This window comes from Phyllobates terribilis, unplaced genomic scaffold (assembly GCF_046119375.1).
Source record: "Phyllobates terribilis strain yellow unplaced genomic scaffold, ASM4611937v1 Scaffold_3__8_contigs__length_932513732, whole genome shotgun sequence".
In the NCBI taxonomy this organism is placed as follows: domain Eukaryota; kingdom Metazoa; phylum Chordata; class Amphibia; order Anura; family Dendrobatidae; genus Phyllobates; species Phyllobates terribilis.
In genome coordinates, this window is record NW_027362763.1 from 883,032,533 (window position 1) to 883,053,852 (window position 21,320).

Sequence of the window (21,320 nt, forward strand, 5' to 3'; positions counted from 1 at the left end):
CTCAAAGTACTTTATATGCATCTCGACTTTCTGGGGTCTTGGAGGTCCTCATTTACTGATCCCTTTCCCAACTGGGTGATTTTCCATTTTTGCATATTTGATTTTTCCTCCCCTGACTCCAAGAGCCATATCTTTTTCTGTTTCTCCTTCGACACAGCCCTGTTTGGACTTGTTTTTTGTGAGACAAGTTGTAATTTTGAATAAAACCATCCATTTTATCATGTTATGTACTAGAAAGCAAGAAAAAAATTCCAATTGCGACAAAATAGCGAAGAAAGTGCAATTCTGCAATAGTTTTTTGGTCTTTTTGTGTACATTGTTCATTTAACAGTAAAAATTACCTGGGTCTATTATTATTCAGTTCAGTATGATTACGCAGATACCAAACATGCATAGTTTTGTTTTACATAGGTGCTAAAAGAAAATTCAGAAATTTCTAAAAAAAAAAAATTGTGTCACTATTTTCCAAAACCATTTCATTTAAAATTTTCAGGATTTGAAGCTGTGAGAGTGCTTGCTTTTTGTGCCCCGAGATGCTGTTGTTAGTGAAATTACTTTGGGGTGAATACGATGTTTTGATTACATTTTTTTTATGTTATTGCGGAGACTGGAAAACCGCTATTTGGGCGTTTTAATTTTTTTCTTGTTATGCCATTTACTGATCGGAATAATTTATTTCCTTCATTGATAGATGGACTTTTACGATTGCAGCGATACCAAATATATGTATTTTTTTATTTTTTTTATTTAAGAACTTTTAATGGGGGAAAAGGGGACTATTTAAACTTTTATATTTTTTTTCATATATTTTTTTTAAATTCCACTTTATACTGTATTTACTAGTCCTCTTAGGGTACTTGAACTTTCAATCATCTAATCACTTGTACTATACACAGCAATGCCACAGTATTGCTGTATATAGCAAAAGTCATGGTCTCCTATTAACGCAAGCTACGGGCTGCTTTTCACAGGAGTACCATTATGACAAGCACGGAGCTCTTCAGCAGACTCCCGGCCATAATGGCGACCCCTAGACGAGCTGCGATCATGTCACAGGGGCGCCAATGGGCGCATAGAATCGTGAGCCCCTCCGCCAGTATGCATTAAATGCCGCTGTCACAGATTGACAGCGGCATTTAACAGGTTAACTAGCAGCTGCGGATGTATCTTCGCTCCCCCATAGCTGTTAGAGGCAGATGATGGTTGAATAACACACATAGACAACATTGATTGTAATATGTTTAGCAAAATCCATCGATTTCCAAAACAAAAATCCAAAACGAGAAAGAATTAATATATTTATTTTTTAATGTTTGTTATATTTAACTCAGAAAAGTGTAAAAAAAACAACAATCTATGACTACTAATGTTCAAATGTTCAGCACCATATCCATTGCTTGGCAGGTATGAAAAAAACACATGTAGACATTCTCCAGGTCTCGGAAACTGCATCTGATCATGTTCTCAGCGCAGGTCGGGGCAGGTGTTCACTTCCTTCTTCCAAAATGGGCCATGCCTGTATAGAAGTGATAAGTCACCTTTCTCATTAGTCTGAAAACAATTAAAAGACATGTTTTTAAAAAATTGACAATATATACTGGTTATCAAATGAAACAAACTAAAGCAATGGCAACTTTAACATTATATTTCTGATCATCAGCTGAAGATGAGATGGACATGAAATATTGCATTATATTGTCTACAAGAAAGGCCAATTTGAAAATTGAAAAAAGGAAGTTACCAATATCAGTGTTATGATGGAAAAATGCAATATCAGCCATAAGACTATGGTGAGTGTATTCACAATAGATCTATGTAGCATGTAATGTTTGAGGGAATGAAAACTAAATTGCATTTCTAATGTTATTAAACGTTGCTTACACTATCATGTCCTCGGTTTTGCATTTCTTGAAAACAAGAATGCATGTTACTTACAATGATTTACTATTGAAATTAAGTATATACCGTATTTTGCAGACTATAAGATGCACTTTTTCCCCAAAATTTGGGAAGAAAATGGGGGTGCGCATTATAGTCTGAATGCAGCTTACCGGGGGAAAAGGGGTTGGCGGTGGAGCGGGGTCACAGGAGGTAGGGTCAATGACGAGCCAAGATCTAAATCTGTCCATCTCCATCTCTGGCGGACATTTCCTTGAAGCCCACCACTGGGACACCCCCTCCTCCCAGCCCAGAGCCTGCATCATTGCCCCACTCCGGCCACCGGCTTCCTGCAGTGGTGACCCTGCCTCCTGTGACCCTGCTCCACCGCCGCCCCCCAGGTGAGCTATATTTGGACGATAACAAGGACTCCAATTGACACACTAAAACATTTTTTTTCCTATTTGTCGCTTCAAAATTTGGGGTGCGTCTTATGGTCCAGTCCGTCCTATAGTCCGCAAAATATGGTAAATATAAATGGAGGAAAACACACATAGAAATATTTACCTGGAAAATACATGTTGAAAGTAGTGATGAGCGAGTATGTTTTGTTAACCCTTTCGCCGAGTATACTCGGGCGAGCACCGAGTATACTCGGGCGAGCACCCAGTATTTATAGCGTGCTCGGGCTTTAAGTTTTCGTCACTCCGTGAACATGATTTGCAACTGTTTGACAGATTTAATACATGTGAGGAATGCTGGAAAAACAGGCATTCCTCATATTCTGCCACCGATGTACGTGGAGCGAGATGTGTCTGAGGGATGTGACACGGATCTCTGTATAAGCAATGGCATATAGCGTCATGAACTGCACGTGGTAATCCGGAATGATAATGCAGTGATGAATTCAACAAATTTATTTACAGTTCTTGATGAGGCGAGATGAGAGAAGGTGAAGGATGAGGAAAGGGTAGGAATTGTAGGTATTAGAAGCGCCAGGTAAAGTGGTAACAAGATAATCCTTTCTCCAGTCCTGCAGCATGTGCTGTCAAGATGGATGTGATGAAAAAGAAGTAGGTGAGGAGGAGATAGGAGGAGTTACAGACCAAAGGGGTTTGTGGGTAAAATACAAGAATAATACATGTTATAACACACAGTATTATAACAATGGCCAGTAGATGGCAGCAAAGTACAACAATACAATAATCATGTAACAGTAGGTAATGCCCAAGATGGCCGAAAGTCTTTTCAAACAAAAAGCTGGACAGCACACTCCCCGTCTGAAATCCCTGGATTTCACTGGATTTCACTATATTAACAGTCTTGAGGTGGAGGTGTTTTCCTGAAGTACTGAGGGAACCTGAAAGACAAACAATGCATGCAATGCAACAATAACATATAACAAACGAGGTAGACGAATGTCTATAACAGTTCCTGAAGCAATCCAAAGGATGCCCATCTTCGGATTGGAGAAGCCGCACTAGGCCAAACTGTCTCCAACCCAATTGTAATCCAGTGGTTACAGTTCTTGGAAAGTTCCTTGTGGTTGAATGGATAGTCCTTAATACTCAACCGACATAAGTAAGATGACCTCTGATATAGGCCTAATGAAAGATTTGTGGTCACCTTGCTTCATGACTGTTACTTCCACCTTGCGCACCTTGCCATCTTCACTTGGAAAGGTTTTCAATATAAGTCCCATAGGCCATGCGTTTCTTTCCGCTTTCTGGTCTCTCATGAGAACAAGATCTCCTACTTGTAAGCTAGGTTTAACTTGTTGCCATTTTCTCCGTCCTTGAAGAAGATTAAGGTAATCCCTCTTCCATCTACTCCAGAAACAGTTAGCCAGATGTTGCACGTTTTTCCAACGCCTCTGATATTTGTTACCGGACACAGAGTCTTCAGGTGGATTAGGAACGGTAACAAATTTCTGCGTGAGGAGAGTTGCTGGTGTAAGAATAGCAGGAGATGCTGAATCCATAGATATGGGAACAAGTGGTCTTGAGTTTACAATAGCAGATACTTCTGCTAAGAAAGTGGTTAAGGTCTCATGAGTGAGTCTCGAGAGGCTTGAGTCCATCAACATAGACTCCAGTATCCGACGAGTGATGCCTATCATTCTTTCCCATGATCCGCCCATATGGAAAGAGTGAGGAGGATTGAAGACCCACGAACAGCCATTGTTTGCCATGAAATCCTGGACTGCTGTTGAATCTAATTGTAGTTCTCGACAGGCACATACAAACTTTGTTCCACAATCAGACCTTATTTGCTTGACTGGTCCTCGTATGACGAGGAATCGTCTTAAGGCATTGATAAAACTGGAGGAATCCATTGATTCTATTACTTCTATGTGTATTGCTCGTACACTCATGCATGTGAACAACACTGCCCAGCGTTTACTTTGTGCATGTCCGCCTCTAGTCTTACGTGCAGTGACTTCCCATGGGCCAAAAACGTCCAAACCAATATAGGTAAACGGTGGCTCTGTGCTTGTCCTATCAGCAGGCAAATCAGACATCTGTTGTTGTTGCAGTTTTCCTCTTGCCTTGCGACACTGAACACAAAGATGAATTAAATGGGAAACTTGTCTCTTTGCTCCCACAATCCAGAGGCCTGCAACTCTTAAGGCACCTTCAGTGAAGTGTCTGCCTTAATGTTTGACCTTTTCATGGTAATGTCGTATTAGCAGAGTGGTGATGTGGTGATGGCCAGGAATGATTATAGGATTCTTTTCTGCCTCCCCCAACTTGGCTTTGTTTAAACGACCACCAACTCTCAGTAAACCCTTCTTGTCAATTACGGGATTTAAGTCGACAATAGGGCTATTTTTAGGGACACCTTGCTTTTTAAGTATACATTCCATTTCCTTGTGAAAAACATTCTGCTGCACATTACGTATCACAAACAGTTCACTCAGAGCAATGTCTTCTGCAGAGAGAGGCTTATGACAGATGTGCCAACCGCGACACTCAGCTTTACTGTCCTTATTGCAGTAGCATTGTGCGATGTGGACTAACCTTGCAATAGCACGAACAAGCCTTGTCCATCTGGAGAAGCGATCAAATTGCCGACAGTCCAAGCCATCCTTTTCCTTGGAATTGGTGGTGAGGGTGCTGACGTCAGGACGGATCTCTGGGTCAACGTCTGGATCCTGAAGACTGAAGCTGTCTTCAACGGCAGTCTCTTCACACTGGCCGCAAAGGAACTCCGGTCCTTTTAACCAAGAAGAGTTTGCGAAGGCACCAACAGACACTGGCCTAGTAGCAAGGTCAGCTGGGTTAAGATGGGATGGAACATACTGCCATTTCTCAGGTTTAGAGGATTTCCTGATCCTTTCAACGCGGTTACTGACATAGACATAGAAGCGTTTTGTCTGGTTGTATATGTAGCCCAGAACAACCTTGCTGTCTGTGTAGAATCTTGTGTCATCCACATGAATAGCTAGTTCATTCTGTATGAAGTCTGCAATCTCGATGGCTAGTACACCTCCACAGAGCTCAAGTCTGGGTATGGTGTGTTCAGGTTTAGGAGCCAATTTAGCCTTTCCAAATAGAAATCCAACATGGGCTTCATTATTAGAGTCTATAACCTTCAAATAGGCAACAGCTGCAATAGCTTCAGTAGAGGCGTCGGAGAATATATGGATCTCTTTCCTTTGACTCGTAGCAAGAGATGCTGGAGTATAACAACATGGTATGTGGATTTTATCTAAGGCACAAAGAGATTCCCTCCATGACTTCCACTTTAGTTGTTTGTCAGCAGGGAGTGGTGCGTCCCAGTCCTTAATAGACTCTGAGAGTTGCCTTAACAGAAGCTTGCCTTGTATAGTCAGGGGTGCAACAAACCCGAGTGGATCGAATAGACTGTTCACCACTGACAGAACCCCACGCTTAGTAAATGGTTTTTCTGTACCACTAACCTGAAAGCTGAAGGAGTCCTTTAGCAAGTTCCATCTCAAGCCCAGACTTTTCTGTACTGGTGGGTTGTCTGAACCTAGATTCAAGTCTCTGAATTCTGAAGCATAATCATCAGAGTGAAAAGCCTGCATGACAACAGCACTGTTGGAGGCAATTTTATGCAATCTTAAATGAGCTTTAGAAAGCATACCTTGTGTCCGTTTGAGCAGATCTATGACTTCTTCCGCTGTGGGCAGGGATTTGAGACCGTCATCCACGTAGAAGTCCTTTTCAACGAACTGTTGGGCGTCCTTCCCGAATTCTGCATCACCATCAGAGGCGGTCCTACGTAGACCATATGTAGCAACTGCAGGAGAAGGGCTGTTTCCGAACACATGCACCTTCATGTGGTATTCAACCATTTCCTTGCTGGTGTCGTTGTCTCGGTGCCATGGAAAATGGAGATAATTTCTGTGATCTTGTCGCACGATGAAACAATGGAACATTTGTTCAATGTCAGCAGTAAAGGCAACTGGCTCTTTTCTGAATCTCATGAGCACTCCCACCAGGATATTAGTCAGGTTGGGACCAGTGAGGAGAACATCGTTCAGAGATACACCATCATGTTTGGCGCTTGAATCGAACACCACTCTGATTTGTTTAGGCTTTCTTGGATGGTATACGCCAAAGGAAGATAGATACCCGCATTCTTCATTGGCTTGCAAGGGTGGAGCTGGCTCTGCATGGTCATTGCGAAATATCTTCTCCATAAAGGCTACAAAATGGTCCTTCATTTCAGGCTTATTTCTCAATGTTCTCTGCAGTGAGGTGAACCTTGATAAGGCCTGTTCTTGGTCGTTAGGAAGCTTGGCCCTTGTAGCCTTGAAGGGTAAGGGAGTGACCCAACGGTCAGATTTGTTCTTGAAGAATCCACTGTCCATTATTTTAATAAATTCCTTGTCTTCTATGGATAAGGTGACCTTGTTGTCATCTTGTGTTGTGCGAAACACTGTTCTCCCTAAGTCGTCACCATAGGGAGTGGAAATGATGTCAGGCTCTTGGAAGAAGTCAGAGAACCTTTCTTTCACTTCGTAGTGATGACAGCATGGTTTGAAGTGAGTTGTGCGACCATTTTGAAGCACATACGTTTTAAAGGAGTTGACTTTGGATGCCTTGTGACTCTTATCCAGACATACATTGCCCACGATTACCAAGCCTAGATCAAGTCTTTGGGCGCATGGAGCATCATCTGGGCCATTGCATTGTTGGCGCACCTTGTGGACCCTTAGAATGTCTCTCCCCAGTAGGATTAGAATATCAGCATTCGTGTCCAGAGGAGGAATTTCGTTAGTTAGGTGCCTCAAGTGGGGATGATGAAGCGTGGCTTCCAGAGTGGGAATTTTTTCCTTGTTTTCAGGTATCTGATCAAATTCAATTAAAGTTGGCAAGGGTATGTGCACATTCCCCTTGATTGAAGAGATAATGTACCCAGAGGCTCTCCTACTAGAAGTCTCAATATGACCAGAACAGGTGTTGAGGGTATACGGAGCCGTTTGTCCTTTTATATTGAAGATCTCAAAGAGTTTTGGCTTTGCTAGAGACCTGTTACTTTGCTCATCTATTATGGCATACATTTTAGAGGCCTTGTCGGGTTGTCCTTCTGGATAGACATTGACCAGACATACTTTAGCGCAGCATTTAGGACCAGTCCCTTCTCCACATATTTCCATACATGAGGAGGAAACAGCAGTTGCAGCTGGGTCAGGAACTTGTGGCTCCCCGCCATGCTTTTGAGCAGGATTGGTTGCTGCTGAAGATTGTGAATTGTGTGGAGCTGGTGTGGGATGCATAGATGTAATGTGTTTGTCACTACTGCATTCGGTGCACTTAATGACAGCCTTACAGTCCTTAGCAAGGTGGTCTGAGGAGGCGCAACACTCGTAACATATCCCTAGCTCCTTGAGAGTATCTCTGCGTTCCTGCAAAGCCTTTGCCCTGAATCCACGGCATTCCTTAAGTGGGTGAGGTCTTTTGTGAATAGGGCACATACGGTTACTGTCCATAGCCTTAGGAGCAACAGCGTTTGTTTTGGTAAAAGAGGGTGCAGTAAGTGGAACGTCAGTCTTTCTCACGGATACTGTGCTTCTTAACTCTAGTGTTGAGCCACCCCCGTAGTGTTCGAGTTCGGTTCGGTTCGTCGAACACCCGTGTGTTCGCCGAACTGTTCGTCGAACTGTTCGTCGAACACCTTCGAACACCGTTAAAACCAATGGCAGGCAAACAAAAACACATAGAAACACATAGAAAACACCTTCAAAGGTGTCCAAAAGCTGACAAACTGCTCAGAAGACACAACTAACACATGGAAAAGTGACAAGTACATATAGTCATGCGAAAAGAAAAGAGGTGGAGGAGTAAAAGGAGGGGGAGACACAGATATAGGCATGTCATGCCCTTCTAAAATCCAAAAAGTGAGAAGCCGAGACGGCCAGTCCGCTCCTGCCCGTGCCACCTCCGTGTCGCCGGGTTTGTGCCAGAGCCGCGGTGAACCCTGATGGCCAGCCCCCCTCTCCCAATACTGGTGCCTGTCCGCTGGTGGGTCGAGAGAGCCCCCCTGTGGTGGAGGCAGCTCTAAGCTTTTTAATTTAAATTGTCCCTCTAATTTGAATGAATACACTTTAAATCCATTTACAAGGATCTATTGGAGGGCAAGTCTCATGCCAGCAGCCGCGTAATTCCAGCTCCAGTAGCGTCCACTAAAGCTGCTGCAGTTAAAAAGCTTTTATAAGGATCGAGCTCGGCTGTCCACCGCAAGGCATCCTAGTGCCAGTCCCAGCCCCTATGCCTTGGGGTGCCTCCTGATGCTCTTCACTAAGTATCCCGTGGTCCCGAAGCATTTCCTTTGAAAAAATTAAGTGTCCAAACTACAGGTGGTGTAGCTTGCTTAACAGCCGGGATAATCCGCTGACTAGCAGACACTGCTACTAGGCACAAAGTATTTCCTGGGCTAGATGCAGTTAAAAATTTGTAAGTAGATACTCTCGTTGGATGCTGAGAAAGCATTCCATAGAGTCTCCTGGCACGCCATATATGATTCTCTTAAAAAGCTTGGGGTAGGGGTCTAGGGGACCCTTTTATAGCCAAAATCACGGCCCTGTATCACAATACGTCACCTAGGCTGAAGATAAATGGAACTGTAGCACCGAGGGCTCGGTTGCTACAGACGTATTGCACCTCACCCAGAGGTGTGATATCTCACTCTCAGATAAGGATGGAGTGTGGATCAGGACCCGACACCTGCATGCATTACACCACATTGCCGTGGGGCAGGGCGACCAATATGCCCCTGAGATGGGCACGACAGTCCCTGTCCCTGGCTGGAGTGGGGGGAGGGAACACTGAGGAAGGGGAACCCTGCAGTGCAGGAGCAGGGAGGAAGCAGTTCCTGGGTGCATTGAGAAGGGAGTATAAAAGGTGGGCACCATCTTAGTTCAGTGCAGAGAAGTCTGAGCAGAAGTGGCAGGGAGCAGGGGCTCTGCATGAGCTCTGCTCCGGAGGCGGGCCTAGTAACAGAGGCCCAGGCCTGCAAGAGGGAGAAGGAAGGAAGAGGAGCGGAGAAGGCTCCAGGAACGAGGAATGAAGGGATCCCAGGGGTGCGGACGGGCGAGTCGCCACCGCACGCCCGAATCCACCTGCGTGGAGGGGTCAGGCCAAAGGGGGAGACCGGTCCCCGAACTAGTGGAGGCAGGAAACGACCCTCAGCTAGAAACCGGAGGCTCTGACATTTTATGTGGCGCAGCCCCTTGCTCCACCCGCTAGGAAGGCACCACATAGGGTCAGGGAAACTGGCGCCAAGTTTACCAAGAGGAGGCCCGAGGCAGCCGGACAGAAGTGTTGGTAAGAAAGGCCAGACAAAGGACACACAAAGGGGGTCCTGTGAAGCGCTCCAAAGTTATCTGGGAGTTGTCTGAGCCCCTCACCTGGTGAGCACAGTACGACGTGGGCAGCCGTTACCTGCAGACGTGGTCTGGATAATAAGAACTGTGAGTAAAGGCCCTGAACTGCATCACTGACTCCGTGTCGTTACTGCTGCTGCCCTGCACCATCACCCCCATCCTCCGCATACACTGCCCTGAGGCTATACTCCTCCCGTGGGGAGTTATGCTACGCTCTGCTGCACCCACAACACCAGCCTTAGCGGTCTGCCCTGTAGCGGCGGTTCACTCTGACCGCAATCCACGGGTGGCGTAGTCGGACATTTAAACATCAAAACCACATAAATAGTTCCGCCACTGGTTTGACCGCCCTGAGCCACGGAACCGGATCGCCGCCACGAAGACTACAACCACCAGCATCCACCAAAAAGGGTCCGGCTCCGGGTGTCCCAAGGCCCAGGGGGTGCGTCAGAACATTTTCATCACCTTTCACAATCACCAATGGGACAAGGCAGGGATGTCCTCTGTCCCCTCTCTTATACATCCTAGTGACGGAGCACCTGCTCTCATCAATTCGCCATAACCCCAATATTAGGTGGATTGAGGTGGGAGGCACCGAGTACAAGTGCTCTCTATTTGCTGATGATGTCCTAGTATATATCACTCAATCACATATATCCATCCCTGCTGTTATGGCTGAAATAGATCACTTTGTTACATGGTAAAATTTTAAAATCAATGCAGCGAAGTCTGAGGCCCTCGATGTCTCCCTCCCTAAATCCATATAGGATTCCATCCAGTCCAACTTTCCCTTTGCCTGGCCCTCACAGGGTATCAAATACTTAGGAATTCCTATTCATAGAGACCTCTCCCATCTATGTTATCTTAATTTTGGGCCCTTTATTGAACAATTCCATACAGACCACGGTTGGCAAGTTAGAACTGTAAGATTCACTACGTGAACCACTGGTGTTTTGTGGAAAAGCACATGTACACCGCGTTCCAAATTATTATGCAAAAAGTGTTTAGGAGTGATAAGGGAAGAATTTGTTTGTTTGTCAGTTAAACTCATTGATGGTGATGTGTGTCAGGGCTCTTTATATCACTGTAAGCAATTGCAGACACCTGTGCTAATTAGTTTGGCAGGTGTGTCCAATGAAAGGCAAGACTACTTAAGAAGGCTCTCTCACATTATTAAGCAGCCTACATTTTCTGCCAAAATGGGAAAGAAAAAGGATGTGTCGGCTGCTGAGAAGCAACAAATTGTGGAGTGTTTAGGTCAAGGCATGACTACAATCAACATTGTGCGATGATCAGGATGAAGTGTCTTGGCAATCAAGAAGTATGTAGCTGATTCACAGTACACACGTGTGCGTGCTGATAAGGGCAAATTGAGGACTCTTTCCTACAGGCAATTACGTCAGGTTGAAAGAGCAGCGGCAAAAAAGCCTTGTCATAGCAGCAGACAAGTTTTTGAAGCTGCTTGTGCCTCCAACGTCCCCCGAACAACAAGATGCAGGGTCCTTCAGAGGTTTGCAGCTGTGCATACGCCATCCTGTCGACCTCCTCTATCCACTTCACACAAGCAGAAACGGCTCCAGTGGGCCAAACATTACATGAAGACTGATTTCAAAACTGTTTTGTTCACGGATGAGTGCCGTGCAGCGCTCGATGGTCCAGATGAATGGAGTGGAGGATGGCTGGTTGATGGACACCCCACGCAAACATGGCTACAGCGCCAAGAAGGAGGAGGTGGAGTAATGTTTTGGGCTGGAATCATGGGGAGAGAGATTGTCGGCCCCTTTAGGATCCCTGAAGGCGCTAAAGATGAACTCCATAATGTATGTGGATTTTCTCAAACAGCACTTCCTGCCATGGTTCAAGAAGAAGAACCGTGTATTTCACAGCAAGATCATTTTTCTGCATGATAATGCACCATCTCATGCTGCACATAAAACATCTGCATCTCTGGCTGATATGGGCATAAAAGGGGACAAACTTATGGTGTGACCCCCATGCTCCCCTGACCTCTACCCCATTCAGAACCTTTGGAGCATCATTAAAAGGAGTGTCTATGATGGCGGGAGGCAGTTCACATCTAAGCAACAGCTCTGGGAGGGTATTGTGTCCTCATGCAAAACAATTGAAGCAGAAACCATCCAAAACCTGACAAATTCAATGGACGAGAGAGTTCAGAAGCTCCTTTCGAACAAGGGGTCCTATGTGAAAATGTAACATCACCTAGAATAAAGTTTTGAGTTGAAAACTGTTTGATTTCAGTTTCTAACAACCTGCTAATGCTTATAATTTCAAAAATGACCATTTTTTTGGTCTTTATTAAAATGAAAAGGTTGATCGAAAAGTTTGGGGGATCTAAGAGTGTGGCAACCCAGTAGTCATGATTACTTCGAATTCTGACAATATGAGGGTCATGCTGCAGGTAGTGCAGCAAGAAGGCACTTATGTGTCTTGCGCATCTCGGAGCCCCAAAATTATTTTCCGGGCTAGATGCAGCTAAAAATTATTTTTAATTTTAAATCTGGTGAAGCTTATTATAGATGGCCTAATAGGATCAGTGCTGCACACTGCTACAAAGCCCAAATTATTTTCCAGTCAAGATACAGATAAACATGATTAGTAATTTGAAAGCTTAAAACGGTTGGTAGGGTGATTTTAACCAATCATCAAGCTTTTACTCTCCCCAGGATGACACAGGGGTAGAAAAGTCGTTTCGGATCCATGATTTGTTCATCTTTATGAACGTGAGTCTGTCTACATTATCAGTGGAGAGCCGCGTGCGCTTATCTGTCAGCACACCACCAGCAGCGCTGAACACACGTTCAGACAGAACGCTGGCTGCGGGGCATGACAAGATCTCCAAGGCGTAAGTGGCTAGCTCCGGCCATTTATCCAGATTGGAAGCCCAAAAAGAGCAAGGGTCCAGTGACACAGTCGTGGCTTCAATGTTTACTTGGAGATACTCCTGTACCATCGTCTCTAGGCGTTGACTATGTGTCAGACTTCTTGTCTCCTGTGGCCTTGCAAAGGATGGGCTAAAAAAGTGGTGAAATGATTCCGCAAAATTGATGTTACCAGCAGATACTGTGGTTCTGTTACGGTTTGAGTGCTGAACACTTGACGGTCCCACGGTTGGCAAGTTGGAACTGTGAGATTCACTACGTGCACCACTGGTATTTTGTGGAAAAGCACATGTAAGATTCTGCAACAGTCTCTGCTGATACTCCTGCATGCGTGCATCCCTTTCTATGGCAGGAATAATTTCTGCAAATTTACTTTTGTACCGGGGATCTAACAGTGTGGCAACCCAGTAGTCAGGATTATTTCTAATTCTCACAATTCGAGGGTCATGTTGCAGGTAGTGCAGCAAGAAGGCACTCATGTGTGTTGAGCATCCAGGAGCACCAAGTCCCTGTTGTGTTGGTGGCGAGGTAACAATCATGCTTCCTTCCTCTGTCCTCTCCCCCCAACCTCGCACAACAGAAATGTGATCAAGGTCTCCCTCATCTGATGAGTCTTCCATCAGTTCGTCCTCCACTTCTTCCTGGGCTCCTGCACCTTCCTCACTAGTTTGGCTGCTACCATGCGCCCTGGTAAAATCATCTCCCCCACCCTCACATGCCTGCCGCCCTGGTGCTGCCGACCGTCTGGACCTTGCAGATGTTAGCCCTTCCGCATACAACTCCTCCTCCTCTACTTCCTCCACCTCCTCTTGTGCCACCACCTGACTCCGAATTCTGTTTAACATGTGCTCCAGCATGTAAATCACCGGAATAGTCATGCTGATAATGGCATCGTCAGCACTAAACATCTTCGTCGCCATTTCAAAACTGTGCAGAAGGGTGCATAGGTCCCTGATCTGAGACCACTCCTCCAGCGTGATTTGCCCCACCTCTGAATCTCGTTGGCCCAGGCTATACGTCAGAACGTATTGCACCAGGGCTTGTCGGTGCTGCCACAGTCGCTGCAACATGTGCAGAGTTGAATTCCACCGGGTAGGCACATCGCATTTTAGCCGGTGAAGTGGCAGGCCCAACGACTTCTGTAGAGATGTAAGTCGCTGAGCTGCGGGATGCGAACGGCGGAAGTGAGCACACAGCGACCGTGCCCTCTGCAGAAGGCCATCTAGTCTGGGATAGTGGGCTAAAAATTGCTGGACAACCAGGTTCAACACGTGAGCCATACAAGGCACGTGTGTGACATTGCCCCGGCGAAGGGCCGCACCCAGGTTTGCAGCATTGTCGCACACGGCCTTCCCTGGTTTCAGGTCCAGTGGAGACAACCATTCATGAAATTGGTTCTCCAGAGCTGACCACAACTCCTCAGCTGTGTGACTCACATTTCCCAGACATTTCAATGTAAAAACCGCCTGATGACGTTGAGCCCTACTGCCAGCATAGTAAGGAGGTGTGCAGGATCCCTTCTGCGCAGTTAGAAAGCTTGTGGCATGACCAGACAGGCTTTGGGTGCAGGTGGAAGACCGAGAGGAGGTTGAGGAGGCAGAAGCAGTGGAGGAAAAATGACATAAAGAGGATTGACGCACAACTCGTGGGGACGGCAAGACTTGGACAGCAGCCCCTTGTCCTGCTGTCACCATAGTTACCCAGTGCCCAGTCAGCGACATGTAACGCCCCTGTCCATGCCTACTCGTCCAAGTGTCTGTGGTGAAATGCACCCTGTCACACACAGAGTTTCTCAAAGAAGCGGTGATGTTGTGTGCGACATGCTGGTGGAGCGCAGGCACACCTTTCTTTGAGAAGTAGTGCCGACTGGGCATCTGGTACTGGGGCACTGCGACGGACATAAGGTCTCGAAAATCCTCTGTGTCCACCAGGCGGAAAGGCAGCATTTCTGTAGCCAAGAGCTTGCAGATGGTGAAATTCAACCTCTTAGCTTTCTCATGGCTAGGAGGAAATGGTCTTTTACTTGTCCACATCTGAGGGACCGAGGGCTGGCTATTGTGCTTAGACGGGGTTGATAAGGGTGTCCCCGGCAAACTGCCGGTCTGTGAGGAAGATGCAGGCGGACATGTTAGGTTGCCTTGATCCAAAGGTGGTGCTATCGATGTCGGACAGCGCTCAAGACCAGCTGGTGTTACCACCTCCAAAGAAAATGATGACCTGCCAATCACGCTGGCTGTTGCGGGTAAAGAGGTGGCAGGTCTGCGCCCCAAAACAGGTGTGACTGCTGTCCCCCCAGTCACAGAGGATGAAGAGGCCGCGGATGCACAAGATATGGCAGACGGTGGTTGGCCCGGCCGGCTAGACCGCATTGTAGCACACTGAGCTTCCCACTGCAACTTATGCTTCATGTCCATGTGCCGGTTCATGCATGAAGTACTCAAACTATGTATTTTTTGGCCTCTACTTAGCTTTTGCTGACAAATGTTACAGATAACATGAGTTGGGTCATCTTTATCGATCTGAAAAAATGCCCAGGCTATGCAAGGCTTAGCACCCATGCGACCTGAAGAGCCACCACGACTTGTGGTGAGAGGCAGAGTTGTGTTTGAGGATGCAGTTGTTGACGTGCTTCCAGTACTACGTCTCTGTCCAGGAAGGCGCAACCTGACCTCGTCGTCACTAGCATCTTCCTCCACCTCCTCTGCTGACCTCATCTCTTGGCTGACTGTGGGTTGACAGTAAGTGGGATCTCCGACCTCATCATCATCACCCTGTGCGTTATCACACCCGTCGTCCTCAGAGCCAACCTGTTCCTGCCCTGACAAAAAACTAAAGTTGTCGCTCCAATCAGGTATTTGAGTCTTATCATCGTCTTCCTCATTGTCTCCACCAACAGGAGTTACAGTTTGGGAATGAGGGTCTACATTATGGTCAGAACCTTCTGCGTCTGGTCCTGGATCCGACTCATAAAGATTCTGGGCATCAGTGCAGATCATTTCCTCGTCTGGATTCACAGAAGCGCTGGAGTCGACCTCTGATTCCCAGGCTATAGTATGAGTAAACAGCTCTGCAGACTCAACCATCTGTTCTACCTCATACTCAGACGGGCAGCTGGAGATTTGGGAGCTGTGAGGAAGCAAGTGCGATTTGGGTGACACCTTTGAGGACTGGAGTATTTGTGATGTTGAAGTTGATGTGGAGGAGAGCCCACTTAAAGGAGCACTTGATATCCGTTGAAGCACCTGCTGTTTTTGTGCCTCATCTGGAATTTGTAGCGATTGGCGTGGCCGTAAGAAAGGGATCTTATCACATTGTCCGCTAAAAGAAGTAGACATTTTAGTTTGGCTGGAAGATGGTCTTTCTTCTGCACCTACCCCACGGACACAACCTTTTTTCCCCTTCCCAACACGCCTATTCCCCTTTCCACCAGCAGCAGGCCTTTTTCCACTCATTTTGGTGGTTAACTAATTCACAACTCTGGAGTTGTTTGCACAAAAAAACAATGGATGGTAACCGAGCAGAGCTGAGTGGCCAAACTGTGGTATTAGGCCAAAACTATTGGCTGGGTTAGATGCAGAAAAAAATTATTTTTAATTTGCAACCTGATGGAGGTCAGTATAGATGGACTAATAGACCAAGTCCCACACACTGCTAGAAGCCCAAATATTTTTTCAGAGCTAGATGCAGAAAAAAATTATTTTTAATTTGCAACCTGATGGAGGTCAGTATAGATGGACTAATAGACCAAGTCCCACACACTGCTAGAAGCCCAAATATTTTTTCAGAGCTAGATGCAGAAAAAAAATATTTTTAATTTGCAACCTGATGGAGGTCAGTATAGATGGACTAATAGACCAAGTCCCACACACCGCTAGAAGCCCAAATATTTTTTCAGAGCTAGATGCAGAAAAAAATTATATTCAATTTGCAACCTGCTGGACGTCAGTATAGAAGGACTAATAGAACAAGTCCCACACACTGCTAGAAGCCCAAATATTTTTTCAGAGCTAAATGAAGAAAAAAATTATTTTTAATTTGCAACCTGATGGAGGTCAGTATAGATGGACTAATAGACCAAGTCCCACACACTGCTAGAAGCCCAAATATTTTTTCAGAGCTAGATGCAGAAAAAAATTATTTTTAATTTGCAACCTGATGGAGGTCAGTATAGATGGACTAATAGACCAAGTCCCACACACCGCTAGAAGCCCAAATATTTTTTCAGAGCTAGATGCAGAAATTTTTTTTATTCAATTTGCAACCTGATGGAGGTCAGTATAGATGGACTAATAGACCAAGTCCCACACACTGCTAGAAGCCCAAATATTTTTTCAGAGCTAGATGCAGAAAAAAATTATTTTTAATTTGCAACCTGATGGAGGTCAGTATAGATGGACTAATAGACCAAGTCCCACACACTGCTAGAAGCCCAAATATTTTTTCAGAGCTAGATGCAGAAAAAAATTATTTTTAATTTGCAACCTGATGGAGGTCAGTATAGATGGACTAATAGAACAAGTCCCACACGCTGCTAGAAGCCCAAATATTTTTTCAGAGATAAATGAAGAAAAAAATTATTTTTAATTTGCAACCTGATGGAGGTCAGTATAGATGGACTAATAGACCAAGTCCCACACACTGCTAGAAGCCCAAATATTTTTTCAGAGCTAGATGCAGAAAAAAATTATTTTTAATTTGCAACCTGATGGAGGTCAGTATAGATGGACTAATAGACCAAGTCCCACACACCGCTAGAAGCCCAAATATTTTTTCAGAGCTAGATGCAGAAAAAAATTATATTCAATTTGCAACCTGCTGGAGGTCAGTATAGAAGGACTAATAGAACAAGTCCCACACACTGCTAGAAGCCCAAATATTTTTTCAGAGCTAAATGAAGAAAAAAATTATTTTTAATTTGCAACCTGATGGAGGTCAGTATAGATGGACTAATAGACCAAGTCCCACACACTGCTAGAAGCCCAAATATTTTTTCAGAGCTAGATGCAGAAAAAAATTATATTCAGTTTGCAACCTGATAGAGGTCAGTATAGATGGACTAATAGAATGATGCTATGCCCAAAAGATTTTACTTCACTAGGTGCAGTAAAAAAATTGGTATTCTATACACAGGTGGTATATCTTGCAACACAGATAGGCTACTCCACTGACTAACACACTCTGCAATAGGCCAAAAAGGATTAGCTTTGCTAGATTCAGCCAAATGCTGTGAAAAAAACTTGCACAGCACTGGCACAGACCTGCCTGGCAAAAACTGATAGGAACTGATGTAACCTAGTCCTGAGAAGGACTCCAATTACAATTAGTCTTTACTCCCACAATCTATCTATTTAAGAGCACAGACCTGCCTGATAAAAGTCGTAGGAAATGCTGTAACCTAGTCCTTAAAAGGACTGCAATCACAACTATTCCCTACTCCCAAGCTATCTGTATATTTGTGCGAAAATTGGCTTGAAATTAACAAGGTATAGCGCACACAGCAACAGCGGTGCCGTCTAACACGCAGCTGCAGCAGTGAGAAAATGGTGGCGACGGGGAAAATGGCTTGGTCTTATAGGGCAAGGACATGTGACATACACTGCCAATCACACATGCCCTTGCTTGTGTGAAAAAAAGCACTTCGCTCCGTGTGTGCGCTGCTGATAGGCTGACAGATTGCACCTCCCCACTGCAAATGCGGGAAAGAGAAAAAAAAATGGAGATCTTCATTGTTCCTGCAGAGATCCATCCCCTGCCCCTCCCCCCGCCCCACTGTACACTCAAACTGCGTATTAACATTAATTTTCATCATTACTGAGAAAAAATCCAGTTATGATTTTGGTGCACGAACAGTTATCGAACATAATCTCGAACAGCCGAATTTTTCTCAAATTGTTCGTGTTCGCCGACCGGCTCGAACACCGCCCAAAACAGCTCGAATTTGAGATTGGCGAACAGTTCGAGTAGAACAACGCTCATCTCTACTTAACTCTCTACGTTTGGTGATATTGTTATCATACCTTGGAGATGATGATGATGATAAAGCTGGTGGAGTAGGTTCAGTGAAGTCAAAGCTGGGATCATTCTTCTTCCGAGCTTGATCACTGACGAACCTGGAGAAATAGGAAAAGGGAGGAAAAGACACATTATGCTGTCCTTTATACCATGAGCCGTGGTCTGCCCATTTATCCTGCATGCCTTTTGGCAACTTGAGGACTACTGGAGTCACGCCATGAGCAGTATCAAGGTAGCTCAGTCCTGAAAGACGTGGGTCTAATTTTGCCAATTCTATTTCCTTTAGCAGGTCACTCAGGTCTTGCAGTCTTCGATTGTCCTTGTTAGTTATTTTTGGGAAGGCTTGCAGTTTCTTAAATAAGGCAGACTCTATGGCTTCTGAGCTGCCGTAGGTTTGCTCCAGTCTCTCCCATGCTGCAATAAGACCTGCATCTGAATAGTCCACATGAACTGCCCTTATTGTCTTGATGCGCTCCGCTGATTCAGGACTTAACCAGTTGACAAGCAAATCTAGTTGTTCCTTGCCGGTGAGATTAAGGTCTTGGATTACTGCTTGAAAGGTCGATTTCCAGCCTCTATAATTTTCAGCACAATCATCAAACTTTGATAGACTGATGTTTATTAACTCCCTGCGAATCATATATCTGGCGAATTCAGACATGTCTGACCTCCCGGTCATAGTTGCAGGATTAACTTGTGGTATCCCTGGGGAATGTAAGTTCTCTGGCTTATATGACTGAGACGGATCAGGACGGAATGATGTGGCATGAGGGTTGAGTTGTGGTTTAGTCTCTATAGGGCCTGCTGGCTGCGGCCTAAATTATGGGTTAGTGCTGGAAGTTACCTTGTCGGCAGTAGGTGGCGACATTTCTTGGCTTACGGGTGCATCCGTGTGGTGGATTGGAGGTGGCGCTGGTACAGATGGTAAATGTTTTAGCACATAGTCTGTAGTGCGATCAGCTGGGTCCTCCATTTCTTCTGGAATATTGCAGTCCATATTAGCATCTTGACTTAGTGCTTGTTCAAGGACCTTCAGTTTAGCGAGGGCTGCTGCTTCTTCCCTTTCTGCTTGGAGTATTTTTAATTGAGTTTCCATCTCAGCTTCCTGCTTTTTTAATTGGGCTTCCATCTCAGCTTCCTGCTTTTTTAATTGGGCTTCCATCTTGTTTCTTTGAGCTTCCTGCTCTTTTAATTGGGCTTCCTGCTTTTTTAATTGGGCTCCCATCTCAGCTTCCTGCTTTTTTAATTGGGCTTCTACTTCAGCCTCCTTCCTAGCAAAGGAGCTTCTTACTCTAGCTTCCTCTGCAGATGCACGGATTTCCAGTATCTTGTCAGACAATGTTGACTTCCTGGACTGAGATGATCTGGAAGACCGAGATGTGATTTTGGTCGAGGTTGTATGATGTGACCTAACCTCTTGGAGGTGTGCGATGCGGAGTTCTGCCTTATCCTGGGCGTCTCGCACTAATGCGGTCTTTTCTTGGAGAAGAGTCTCCCTTTCAACCAGCTCTGCTGGGCATCATCCATATCACAGTTACTCAGGAATGCAATGAACTTAACAGACAGTCTCTGGTAGCGATCATAGGCGGCAGATAAACTCTTCAATTTTGTCGGTTAAATCTGCTGCGTCATTGTTAGCACGTGGAAGAGCTGCTAAATAATGATCAACTCTGCCCCATAAATGATCTATGTTATCATGGAGCTCATCTCTGATTGTCTCCAGGTTCTCTCTGACCTTTTGTGTCGGCTGGGTTACACGTTTGGGTCGTACATCCTGCTCTGCAGTAAGTGTGGACTCTGCTCCTGGAGCATCTGTGGTGTCAGGAACATGATGTGCCTCTCCCACAGAGGGATCCACTGTGCCCTATGTAGACATGCTTTAGCTAAGATGGTGGACAGTCATAGACTTGCTAGCAGACATGCATATGCACACAGATACTGAAGACTTAGGTCTCTTGTTACTATTCTGCCACCGATGTACGTGGAGCGAGATGTGTCTGAGGGATGTGACACGGATCTCTGTATAAGCAATGGCATATAGCGTCAACTCACTGACCTGCGCTCCTGTTCCTCATGAACTGCACGTGGAAATCCGGAATGATGATGCAGTGATGAATTCAACAGATTTATTTACAGTTCTTGATGAGGCGAGATGAGGGAAGGTGAAGGATGAGGAAAGGGTAGGAATTGTAGGTATTAGAAGCGCCAGGTAAAGTGGTAACAAGAGAATCCTTTCTCCTGTCCTGCTGCATGTGCTGTCAAGATGGATGTGATGAAAAAGAAGGAGGTGAGGAGAAGGAGATAGGAGGAGTTACAGACCAAAGGGGTTTGTGGGTAAAACAGCAGAATAATACGTTATAACATACAGTATTATAACAATGGCCAGTAGATGGCAGCAAAGTACAACAATACAATAATCATGTAACATTAGGTAATGCCCAAGATGGCCGAAAGTCTTTTCAAACAAAAAGCTGGACAGCACACCTCACATGTATTAAATCTGTCAAACAGTTGCAAATCATGTTCATGGAGCGACGAAAACTTAAAGTCCGAGCACGCTATAAATACTCGGTGCTCGCCCGAGTATACTCGGCGAAAGGGTTAACCAAACATACTCGCTCATCACTAGTTGGAAGCTTTGTGTGAATCCGAATAGATTCTGAATGTTTTCTGTT

General features: G+C 45.3%; 1 protein-coding gene across 2 annotated transcripts; it reads right to left on the reverse strand.

Annotated features, from left to right (window-relative positions):
* Positions 1 to 1,334: 1,334 nt before the first annotated feature.
* Positions 1,335 to 20,924, reverse strand: LOC141258384 (uncharacterized). Of its 2 annotated transcripts, XR_012318315.1 has the most exons (3): positions 20,702 to 20,924; positions 18,651 to 18,743; positions 1,335 to 1,551 (listed from the first exon to the last, which is right to left on the reverse strand). XR_012318315.1 is itself a non-coding variant. In XM_073673384.1 (2 exons), exons 1-2 carry the CDS (start codon positions 19,322 to 19,324, stop codon positions 1,488 to 1,490), a joined length of 738 nt encoding a protein of 245 aa, XP_073529485.1. In that variant the 5' UTR covers positions 19,325 to 20,689; the 3' UTR covers positions 1,335 to 1,487. The 2 variants fall into 2 exon arrangements, 1 of the variants encoding a protein (XP_073529485.1); XM_073673384.1 differs by lacking the exon at positions 20,702 to 20,924 and having other exon boundaries at positions 18,651 to 20,689.
* Positions 20,925 to 21,320: the final 396 nt, after the last annotated feature.